Genomic DNA, 12,149 nt, shown 5'->3' with positions numbered 1-12,149 from the left:
TAAAAACTCTCATTGATTATAGTATCATTTTATTTTTTTAAATAAACTTCACATTTAAGTTGACTTACAGGCTGTTTAGGTTTTTTTTGGGCTTGCCATTAGTATAAGTTCGGGTAGTTTTTAATTATATATATATATATATATATATATATATCGTCATAATTTAAAATATTTCAATTAAATATATCAAATTATTATTTTTAAAATTTATATTTGAAAATTTTGTTAAATATAAGTATGGTGTATATTTATATTTTATTTTCTTAAATAAATCTGAGCTGTTCACTTGCATAGATTTTGTTGCACTTTGGTTCGATCATACCGCTTCCGCTCGCCACCTGCTGCCCTAAAAATAATTTTGTTTTTTTTTTCCAGAGTTGCCGAGTCCGAGTTCTGCAGCTTTCGACGATGGCGGAGCATGTCGCCAGTGGAGAAGATGACGAGTCCAAAATGGAGGAGGGCATGGAGAGTAGTGTATTGAGCCGGAAGGAGAAAAGGAAGGCGGCAAAGAAGCAGAAGAGGAAGCAGATGAGGAGGCAGGCGGCGGCGGAGGAGCGCGAAGAGGAGGAGGCACGGATGAACAACCCCGAAGAACAGATGAGAATGAGATTGATGGAGGAGGAAGAAGCCGAGAGGGCTGAGAGAGCTCGGAAGGAGTTCGAGGAGAGAGAGAGGCTGTGGATTGAGGCCATGGAAAAGAAGATGAAGGAGGCGGAGGAGGAAGAGCAAAGGAAGGAGCTAGAAGAATCGGAGCGAAAGAAGGTTGGTCTGTTTTCTATTTGTTCTGATAGACCCTGTTTGATTCCCTCGAAATGTGGCAAAAGAAAGTGAACCGAGATTCTGAAATATTTCTCCGGTCATAGAAAAGGTTAAACTAATGTATTCGTACCGTATTTGGCAGGTTGAAAATGATAACGAGTTTATTGAAGACGATGATTGCGAATACATAGAAGAAGGGCCTGCAGAAATTATTTGGCAAGGAAACGAGATAATTGTCAAGAAGAAAAGGGTCAAGGTTGCGAAGAAAGCTGCGGAGCAACAAATTAGAAAAGAGGTTCGGTCATTGTATATTGTGTTGTGTTCTTTTGCTCTTTTAGTTGCGATGAACAGTTGAACTATATAGGTTATCGTTTCCTTGACAGGATACTGATAGACCTACGTCAAATCCTCTCCCTCCCCAATCGGAAGCTTTTACTGATTACAGGAATGCTTCAATAGTTTCAGCACAGCAGGTTTTTGATGATGTTGCCCAACAAATCCCAAACTTTGGGACTGAACAGGCATGCTCTCCCCCCCCTCTCTCGCTCATTCAAGTTGTTGTTTAGTTGCTCACGCTCTGCAATGTTATGCCTTCGCTTACAGTTTTTCTCATTCATATGTTGTGCTAATGCATTTTGACTTTTTGTTGTTGAAAATAACAATCTCCAATAGGATAAAGCTCACTGTCCCTTCCATTTCAAAACTGGAGCTTGTCGGTTCGGGCAGCGTTGCAGCAGAGTCCATTTTTACCCTGACAAGTCGTGCACATTGCTTATTAAGAACATGTACAATGGACCTGGCCTTGCTTGGGAGCAAGATGAGGGGCTTGAGGTCTGTAAATGGTGCCATCCTGCGATTCTTGTATCCCTACATATCTTGACAATTTTTTTTATTTATTTATTTTGTATTGGAATTGAAGATAATATTTTTTTTTATGACAGAATAAATTCAAAAGTATTTGTTTTATGAAATTTAAATCATGGTGCCTGTGTTGTGTACCGTGCTCCCATATAGCTGAGATTAATGGTTAGTTGAGCTGAATTGAGTTCCATTACTCTGGTACAAGCCTAGGTGATACAGGAACAACATCATTACACAATACTGTCAATTTACAATGCTAGTTCCTATTACTAGTTTGTGAAGCACATTAGTATTTCCAAAATATAATGAGGGCCATCATGTGTCAAAAAAGGAAAAAGAAAGAAAAGGAGAAAAAAAAGAAAAAATAGCAGAAGACATGCAATTAAGCATATTTCAAAGACGTATATTCATAATCTGTGCATTCTTGTTAGACCTAATTTTTCTTAATATGTTAGTATATTCTAATTAATTTTGTTCACTGTAAAACTGTTGTTCACTTTGTTTGACTTGGCTTAAATCAGAAATTGTTTTATAGATTCACTCTGATGGAGGTTCATGATTTTGGTTGTGATTGGGTTGGAATGAAAGTTTTTTTCCTTTTAACAGCTCTGTATCCTACTAGCAATGCCATTAGACTATCACAATATTTCATCATTTTCTTTGGATTGAAAGGGAAATTTTTCGTGAAGAGGACACAATTAATACAAAGAGGACAAATATATGTTATTGCAGTTTGAAAGGCATATGCACGATTTCCTTCTTATTGTGTTTCATATTATATTATCATAAAACGGCAATTTTATGTATTTTTTTTTTTTTACTTATCTATTTTTTTTTTGTGAAATTTTTTGATTTTTTGGGTTGTAGGCTGTATATGTCAAGACTTTTTGCATGAATATCTTGAAAGCTACATTTCTTTGTGAGTTTATTTTGTTGCAAACTCTTGCTCCTTGACCACTAATAGTTTGTTGGGCATTATCGTTATCCTGGGTATTGGAGGTGTCTTGCTGATTTCGGCGGTATTTCCCAAGGTTTAAGCTTGCAAGCAACGTCATGTACTCGTATGTAGTTGAAATTGATTATTGACTTCAAAACATGCACTTTGCTTTTATAATTGAAAACAAATGGAATGTCTTTTGCAGCATATATATATATATATATTTATATTATATCAAGGGTTGGGAACAATTTGAATTACCATAATGGATGCCTTGACAATTAAGATCACCTATGTATGTTTATGGTTTAGAAGTGTTGTACTGTCGTTTATGTCATGCTTTACCACTGTCATTTTTATTTAGTTTTTTAGTGCATGATTGCAAAAGTTAGCAGTTGCTTGTGCACTTATAAGTCACAATTTATTGAGGTTAAAGTGGTGTTCATGGGCACTAAAAATACTCTTCGGCATATTTGATAGGTTTGCTATAGAGAAGCACTAAAATGACATATGTACACTACCTATTTTTTCCTAAATCTGGCAAAATATGCATTGTAATATCACATTAAACGTTGATCATTGAAACTTTTAAAAAATAAAGTACATGGAAAAGATTCTTGAAAGCACAGTGGCACTAGAAATTCTTTTTTTTTTTTAAAATAGAAAGACACTAGAGATTCATTTTAATGAACAAGTACTGTGCCTTAGCTGAAATGTTTCAAATAGCTGGAAACAGTTTGCTAAATGATATGTCAATTGGATTGCATGTGTTCTTGCATATCTACTTATTTTGAAGTACAACTTATAACTTGTTCTATTGGCTCTATATTTCCACATTGAGTGTTTTTTGGCTGTCCCAAGCTCCTTACTCCTTGATGTTGAATTTTGTTCTCTATTTAGAGGACTATTCTTCTTCTTTTCATTCTTTTAGTTTGTTAATATTTAGCATTGTGCTCTGCAGCATACTCATAACTGTATTTTGCATGTCTTCCATGTATTGCACCTGCGGAATGAAAGAACCAAATCATAAGGGCTTCATATAGGAGGAATATAACTCAATTTGGAAGTTGCTAATATTCATCATATGAGAATAAAATGTTTGTATGAATGCCATGGAAATTGCTCGAGGCCATAAAGCAATCTCTTGGCTTGCTAAAACTTTAATCGTCTGTCCTCGCCTCTCTGTGTGTTTGAGTTTTTCTCCCCTTCCTTCCCCTCTCGAAAGTAAAGATAAAAAAATCCTCTTTGTACTCTTCACATAATTTTCTTGACTCAAAAGTTCTCTAGATCAGGCATAGCTGCATTGGCCCAGATAGCCTTGATGATTGTGGATAGTGCATTTCGTTGTAGTCAGCTGTTTATACTTGTCCATATTTTTTGGTCCCCAATGTGACTTAAATTTCATTCCTCCAAATGCTAATGTTGCTTCCATATTTAATTGCTGCAGTTCTCTTGTTATTACGTGGCTGCCTTAGTTTTGTTATGGTTTTGACACTTACTCCATCATTTCAACTATTGCTTTCAACTTGCTGCATTTTTCCTTGTTTATAATTGTGTTTGTTAAAGGAATGTGGTAAATGGAGAACCTAACTTGACGATAGATCTCCCTCTTTATTTATAATGTGTCTCATGTACATCATAAATCATAATGACCATAATTACTATTTTTTGATTACAAAAGAGGCTGTCTCAATAACAAGCTAGAAGCATACAATATATATGCTGCAGCTTGAGGAGTGTTACTTGTTACTTATATATTATTACTATATTTTAGTGAGTGTATGTTAGTAAATACTATGGTCATAAGAATAGGGAGTGCATCTGGATGGATGGATGCAAGGAGATTTGCAATTTTGTTAAGCTCTTAATACTTATATTCATGTTATATTACATGCATGTATGATCTATCCCATTCCTTGGGGTATTTTCGATTAGAAAAGGGAGACATGAGTGTGATAGAGTACTTTGCATAGATGAAGTGCATCCACGAGGAATTTAACATCATGCAACCTACTAGTGATGTACATGAGATGCAAGAGCCAGAGGGAGCAGATGATGACAACTCTTCAAGCCCTAGTATGTTTGAAACCTGAGTTTGAGGTGGTCCGGTCCGAGAACTTTGGTAGTGCATATTAAAGCTTGATATACATTGCTTGATCACAAACTAATGGCTTAAGGTTTTAGTTAATGTGGTAATTAACATGGCATACAAGTTGGTTACATAGGGGTCCTAGGTCTAATCTTGTTGCCTGCGTTTACTGTGTGGTTTAAAAGTTATTGTATTCCTTGTAGTGGGTGTTATTTGTCGTTTGTTTGGATCTCCACATGTTATTAGGCTGCATATAAGGGGGATGTTAAAGCTTGATATACAATGTTGGTCCACAGCCTAATAGCTTAGGGTTTTAGTTGAAGTAGTAATCTAATGTTGTAAAGTTTCCACCTATGATGATGTTTGTTCTTTTATCCTTCGTGCTTCCTCTTGTAGACATTCTGTTGCCCCTGCTTCAACCTCTGTATTTGAGAAGACGACTTTCTTTACCCAAGGTGATTCTAGCTTTCCACCAAGTAGTTGCAGAAGTTCTCAGGGTGGTTTGAGTGGGCGCGGTGGAAGAGAAGGACGTGTTGAGGCCCCTTTTGCAAGTGCACCCATTGTGGATGACGAGGGCATATGATTGAGCCATGTTGGGATCTTTATGGTGAATTGCCATGCATTGCTAAGTGTCACGAGCTAAGCTTGTTTAGGGCATTATGCTTGCCTGTGACCGCTTGTCTCGTGTGCTTGGGATTGGTTTCCATCATGTAAATACTAGGGTAGGGTTATTTTCTGCTAGTAGTTTATTTGTATGCCAAATAAGACAGTATGACTCCTCGTTCACTTTGATGTTTCCTAGTGCTAGAGTTAGAATAGCCTAGAAAGCTCTTTAGGGGAGGGTGAGTGTTCATCAGTCATTGTAAAACTCACTAGCTTTTGTCAATGTGTTTAGCCTACTTGCCTCCCTCACTAAACACACGATGTCAACGGAGGTGTTGTTAATGAATTGCGTAGATTCAATGTTTACTGCTTGCTTGCCATTGCTTTCATGAATGCTTACTGTTTCCACTGCCATTTGATTGAATGCTAATGAAAGTGTTTCATGGATGAATGTTGGTAAACAATTGGTTGACTAGTTAAACAAGATTGCTTTAGCTAGCACCGCACGACCCTCCACAAGGGTGTGAGAATAGTCGGACCGTGACACTTGGTATCAGAGCCCAAGGTTGAGTTGCTACGTGAATTTGATTGCCTTCGTTGCGGGATTTGGAAAGCTTTGGTAAGTGACCATGACACCAAACAATACTGAGAGGATCAACGTGCTGGAAGCACAGGTTGAGGCAACAACCAACACTGTGGCCGCGGAGGTGGCCCAGATGAGAGAACTTGTTGATGAAGTGATGGGATCACAAAAACATCAAGCAGGTTTGATAGGCGACATGTCAGAGTACTTTTGCCATACAGTTGAAACTTTGCAGTCATGGATGGCTGATTTGGATGCAAAGGTGAATCTGATGGTTCTTGCTATGGGGAATTCCAACACTTTGGGAGTTAGCAAGACCAAGGTACCAGAACTCAGGACGTATGGGGGTGCCCGAGATGCCAAGGAGTTAGAGAACTTCTTGTTTGATGTGGAACAGTACTTTCGCGCTGTGAGGATGGCCTCAAAACAGGCAAAGGTGGATACTGCGACCATGTACTTGGTTGGTGATGCCAAACTGTGGTGGCGTACCAAGTACAAAGATATTGAAGCTGGACGCTGTGTAATCAATAGTTGGGCAGACTTGAAGAGAGAGCTCAAGGCCCAATTCTTTCCTGAGAATGTTGAGTATAATGCAAGGAGAAAACTGAGAGATCTTAAGCATACGGGTCGATCAGGGAATATGTGAAACAATTTTCTGCTTTGATGTTGGATATTTGGGATATGCCGGAGAAGGACAAGTTGTTCTATTTTCTTGAGGGGATGAAACCGTGGGTAAGGACAAAACTTCATAGGCAAAGAGTTCAAGACTTGTCAACTGCACAAGTTGCTGCAGAACGCTTGACTGACTATGTTGGTGATGATACCGCTTTGTCCAAACGGTTTGGCGGAGAGGAAAACAGTGGAAAGTCTTTCAAGAAAGGCAAACCCAAGAGTGGGGGAGCCGACTCTAAATCATCAACCTCAAAGAAAGTTTCATCGTCTCAAGGGTTCAACACACCCAATGGAAAGGGGAAGAGTAAAATTTTGTGCTACTTGTGTGGTGGATCTCATAGAGTGAGTGAGTGTCAACACAAGGGATTACTCAATGCCTTACAAGCTTTCACTTCAGGAAAAGTGGTGGAAAGCGAGAGGAGGGAGAGGATGATGCCCTGAGGGTGGGTTCAGTGCGGCTGGTCAGCGCATTGGAAAAGCAGGCAAAAGCACCGAAAGTTACACGAGCAAAAGGGTTAAAGTTTGTGGACTTGAGGATCAATGGGAAGAGTACCCGTGCTATGGTGGATACGGGGGCTACTCATAATTTTGTTTCGCAGTTGGAAGCATGGAGACTCAACTTATCCTTAGAGAAGGATACAGGATGCATAAAAGCAGTTAACTTTGTAGCCCAGCCTACTCTGGGAGTAGCCAAGCAAGTGACTGTGAAGCTTGGACAGTGGAAAGGTCATGCGAATTTCATAGCGGTGCCATTGGATGACTTTCCAGTCATTCTAGGAATGGAGTTTCCTAAGGGGGACGAGGGCAGTGCTGATGCCTTCGGCTGGTTCCCTGTGTCTGATGGGAGATCACTCGTTCATGGTGCAAGTTGTTGCAATGAAAGGAGACGATGGGAAGTGCCTTTCAGCCATACAACTCAATGAGGGATTGGGTCAGGGTGAGCAGACACGTCTAGCCACGGTGGTGGTAGACAAAGGAGTAGACCAAGAGTTGGAGCCTACGACCATCCAAACGGTGTTGGATGAGTATAAGGAGGTGTTGCCGGATAAGCTGCCTCACAATTTTCCTTCACGATGGACTATGGAGCAAGAGATTGAGTTGTTATCAGGAGTGAAACCTCCTACTAAAGGGCCATGTTGGATGGCTCCTCCAGAGATAGTAGAGTTGGGGAAACAACTTGATGAATTGGAAGCGGGATGTGTTCACCCTTCCAAAATACCGTTGGGAGCATCGGTGTTGTTTTAGAGGAAACATGAAGAGCATCTACGGAAGGTGTTCGATAGGCAGAGGGGAAACAGTCTGTATATGAAGAAAGAGAAGTGCTCTTTCGCTCGGTGGAGCAACAAATTCCTTGGTCATGTGGCTGAGCAAGGTCGTATCCGGAGGGGTATGGAGAAGGTAAGGATGATTCAAGAATGGAAGATCCCCATGACAGTGAAGGAGTTGCGTGTTCTCTTGGCCTTACTAGATATTACAGGAAGTTCGTTGAGGGGTATTCGCGGAGGATGACTCCAATGACAGGACTACGGGGGAGGTATTGTTGGCTGCACACGGGATGATGTGGTTGATTATACCAAAACTTGTCTCACTTGCCAACAAGACAAGGGGGAGCAGAAGAAGTATGGTACTTTCGTGGCCGCACCAAAGTACTGTTTGTCAAAGGAGATGACACAATTGTTCCTTGTGAACATTGTGAAACGTTGGGGTGTTCCCCAAGTTATTATTTGTTACCGAGACTTAATGTTCACTGACAACTTCTTGACAAAATTTTTCAGGATATTCAGGTCACATATTGACATCTCTTCGAGTTATCACCAACAGACAGACGGACAGATGAAGCGATTCAGAGAGCTACTGGAAGAGTATTTGTGCCATTTTGTCAACGACAACCAGAAGAATGGCGTGCAACTACTTGATGTGGCTCCGTTCGGTGGCAATGCCCAAAGGAGCTCAACAACCAACAAGAGCACTTTTGAGCTTGTTATAGGCCAGCAGCCGCTGTTACCTCACATAATGGGCGAGCCGTACAGACGAAAGAGTCCCAGTGCGTACGTCTTCACCAGAGAATGGAGATAGATTGCAAAGTTTGCTCGAGCCTATCTGGAGAAAGCTTTTAAGCAGATGAAGAAGTGGGCAGATCAGGGGAGAAGATCGCAGTTTCATATCACCTGCCTCAAGCCGTTCAACGCCAATACCAATGAATTGAGCAGAAGTCAGTCCAACAGAGCAGAGTTGAAGACAGTGCAACCTAATATATGTGAAGTTGAAGAGATCCTTGCATACATAAAGTTCATATCCTCCAGGAAGAAGTGGCGGAAGTTCCTAGTGAAGTGGAAATGCCTTGATGACAAAGAAATTAGCTGGATTTCTGCGGAAGATATTCAACCATTCATGGACAAACTTGAAGTGTACCTACTGCAAAAGTCTACGAGGACGTCGACTGCCTAAGTGGGGGAAAATGTCACGAGCTAAGCTTGTTCAGGGCATTGTGCTTGCTTGTGACCGCTTGTCTCGTGTGCTTGGGATGGGTTTCCATCATGTAAATACTAGTGTAGGGTTATTTTCTGCTAGTAGTTTATTTGTATGCCAAATAAGGCAGTATGATTCCTCGGTCACTTTGATGTTTCCTAGTGCCAGAGTGAGAATAGCCTAGAAAGCTCTTTAGGGGAGGGCGAGTGTTCATTAGTCATTGTAAAATTCACTAGCTTTTGTCAATGTGTTTAGCCTACTTGCCTCCCTTGCTAAACACACGATGTCAACGGAAGTGTTGTTAATGAATTGCGTAGATTCAATGTTAACTGCTTGCTTGCCATTGCTTTCATGAATGCTTACTATTTTCGCTGCCATTTGATTGAATGCTAATGAAAGTGTTTCGTGGATGAATGTTGGTAAACGATTGGCTGACTAGTTAAACAAGAGTGCTTTAGCTAGCGCTGCACGGCCCTTCACAAGGGTGTGAAAATAGGCCGACCGTGACACTAGTGTGGACACAAAAAATTCCAAACTTTTGGGCCTAAGTGGTAAGCAACTTACTCTATCTATGTTAGAGGAAGAATAAATCCTTCCAAGCTTCTTTTCCCATTGCATGTAACCCTACAACTCGCCAATTGCTAAGTGTTTCTTGTGCCAGCCCTTGGATTATACTGATCATATGATATGTTTAACTAATTTCTTTTTCACCTTCGATTATTTTGAAAGCCCACTGATGCTGGGGCAGTATTAAGGTTCAGCGGCCATGGGAGAATTTAGAAGAAATAGAAGAGAGGAAGGAAAGGGAAGGGTGGAGAGAGGAGATACTAGGGGGAAACTCACATTCAATTCCAATTCAAATTCATCAACCACTGCCTACAACATGGCTTTCACACACTATTTATAAGAAAACCTCTTTACATGAAATTACACATAAACCCTTAAAACTACATTACGTTACAAATATACCCCTACTTTACCCAAATATTACAAGCAACCCCCAAATACACATAATCCTATACTAATTAATACTAAACACACATAATAAACTACTAACTTGACCCCCCGATTCCTTAACCCAACTCTTCGTAATTATTTTCCAGCAAGGATCTTCCCAAGGTCTTACTTCTTGTCCTACATCAACTCTCCCCTAGTTATGAAAAATTTGGCCTCAAATTTTGAAATGTTGGAGAATCAAAAGGGAGAAGCAAATTTGGATCCTTTGGAAGCCAATGCTTGAGTGATACATGAAACCACGATCCTTTGGCAGCATCATAGACTTGAATTGAGAGTTGGCATCAATAAGCACATCGGGAATGACAAACTCAACAATTGGAATGCTTGAAGGATTTTGGATGCCTTCAAACACATTCATTTCCTTACTTGCAGTGTCTTCAAGCTGAGTAATTGTGACTGATTTTTTTGTCTTGGTTCATTGGCAGAGTGGACTTCAAAACTATTTTCTTCCCATTATAGTGAAAGACGTGTTTTCATGTCCTTGAGTCACACCTAAATCATCCAACCAATGAGAACCAAGGAGCACGTGGTCAATCTTCCTAGGTAGGATATCACACCAAACATTAGCCAAATATTCACCCATTTGGATATGAACCAAACATCTTTCATGAACATGTGCAATAGAGTTATCAACACATGATATTACATAAGGCTCTGGGTGAGGTTCCAGATCAAGCTGCATTCGAGTGACTCCATTTATGGAAACCACATCCATTGGGCATTTTCCATCAATGATGATTTTGCAAACCTTTTCTCCACACTTGAGAAAGGTGTTGAAAAGCTTGAAATTGTGCCCAAAGTTATATATCACAACCCAACACAATTTCCCACAAGCCTTACTCCTAATTTATCAAAAAAAACTATTTTTAATTCACCTTGATATTGATTGTCCTGCTGTAATGAAACAAATTCACGAAAAAAACTCACAAACTACAGCAACAAAACCTGATTTTTGATGCTGGCAATGACAATTTCTAGGGTTTCGTGCCAAATTATCGTGCTTGTTTACAATATATTTGTCTGTGATCAAAATATCAAGCTGCAGATCAAAGTATCGTGGAGAAACTCAAAATATCGTGGCTGCAGGCAATTCTCATGAGACAGGAAATTGCAGAAGACTCTGGGAGGCTTTTTCACAATCTTCGCCAGCGTGTGGAGCGCGTGAGTCGCCAGTGGCGATATTCCAGCAATGAAACTTTAAGCGACTGCAGATCAGTGCGTGGGGAGCACAGTGGTGGTGGTGTTGTGATGAGAAAAACTCAAGACACTAGGGATTCTTGAAGGCTGATGGCTGGAGTATGTTTGGCCTGGGCTTGGGGGTTCCTCCGGTGGCCGGACAGCAATGAAATTTTGATAGGAAGGGTTGGGGGCAGTTCTGTTTTTGGTGGTGTGGGTGGTGTTGCAGGATGGTCGCTGGAAAGTGGCATTCGAGATTTGGGGACACGAATGGAATTTTTGAAAAGTTCAGAAACTGCGTTTCGGATTTTTTTTTATTACTGAAATTTCAGAACAGAAGTTATGAGCTGAGAGAGTAACAGTGAAGGACAGATTAATGGAGATAATGGAAGAAGAAGAGGAAGGGAGAAAAACAGAACAGAGATGGAGGAAGGAATAATACAGAACAGAGGGTGATAGACCAGAACAGAGAAAAGAAAGTAGAAGAAAGTAAGAAGAAGAGAAGAGGAGAAGAGTGAGGGAGAATGGGTGGACTGAAAGCTAGAGAACAAGAAGAGAAGAAAGATGAAGAAGCAGCAAATAGGAAGTGAGAAGTTACAGAACAGAGGAAAGAAGGAAAGAAGAAGAAGAGAAGGAGAAGAAGCAGCTGCAGAGGGAGATAAAAAGTTGCCGAACAGTGGGGGAAGGAAGAAAAGAAGAAGAGTGGGGAAGAAGAAGATTGAAAGGAAAAGATGGGGAATTGAAATTGAAGAAAGATATTGTGGTTGGGCTCTGATACCAAATGATGCAGGGGCAGCATCAAGGTTCTTCAGCAATGGGAGAATTTAGAAGAAATAGAACAAAGGGAAGGGAAGGGAGGAGAGAGGAGATACCAGGGGTAAACTCACGTTCAATTCCAATTCAAATTCATCAACAACTGCCTACAACATGGGGCTGCTGCTAATCTTGTTGCCCCTTCCATAACCCTAGCCACCTTGATTTTA

At 40.4% G+C, this 12,149-nt stretch overlaps 1 protein-coding gene across 4 annotated transcripts in view; it reads left to right on the top strand.

The window, feature by feature from the left end:
• The first annotated feature begins 279 nt into the window (after nucleotides 1-279).
• Nucleotides 280-12,149, top strand: part of LOC131164640 (zinc finger CCCH domain-containing protein 5) — a 68,274-nt gene continuing 56,404 nt past the window's right edge. For all 4 annotated transcript variants that reach the window (XR_009139303.1, XR_009139302.1, XR_009139301.1 and 1 more), the window contains exons 1-4: nucleotides 280-762; nucleotides 902-1,054; nucleotides 1,143-1,280; nucleotides 1,432-1,590. Coding sequence is in view for 1 of the 4 variants with exons in the window: in XM_058121976.1 (XP_057977959.1) it covers nucleotides 409-762; nucleotides 902-1,054; nucleotides 1,143-1,280; nucleotides 1,432-1,590 (804 nt within the window). In the remaining 3 variants the exon portion in view is untranslated. The remainder of the gene's footprint in view (nucleotides 763-901; nucleotides 1,055-1,142; nucleotides 1,281-1,431; nucleotides 1,591-12,149) is intronic.

The sequence above is a fragment of the Malania oleifera genome, chromosome 9 (genome assembly GCF_029873635.1).
Source record: "Malania oleifera isolate guangnan ecotype guangnan chromosome 9, ASM2987363v1, whole genome shotgun sequence".
NCBI classification, from domain to species: domain Eukaryota; kingdom Viridiplantae; phylum Streptophyta; class Magnoliopsida; order Santalales; family Ximeniaceae; genus Malania; species Malania oleifera.
This window is presented reverse-complemented; position numbering and strand designations above follow the sequence as displayed.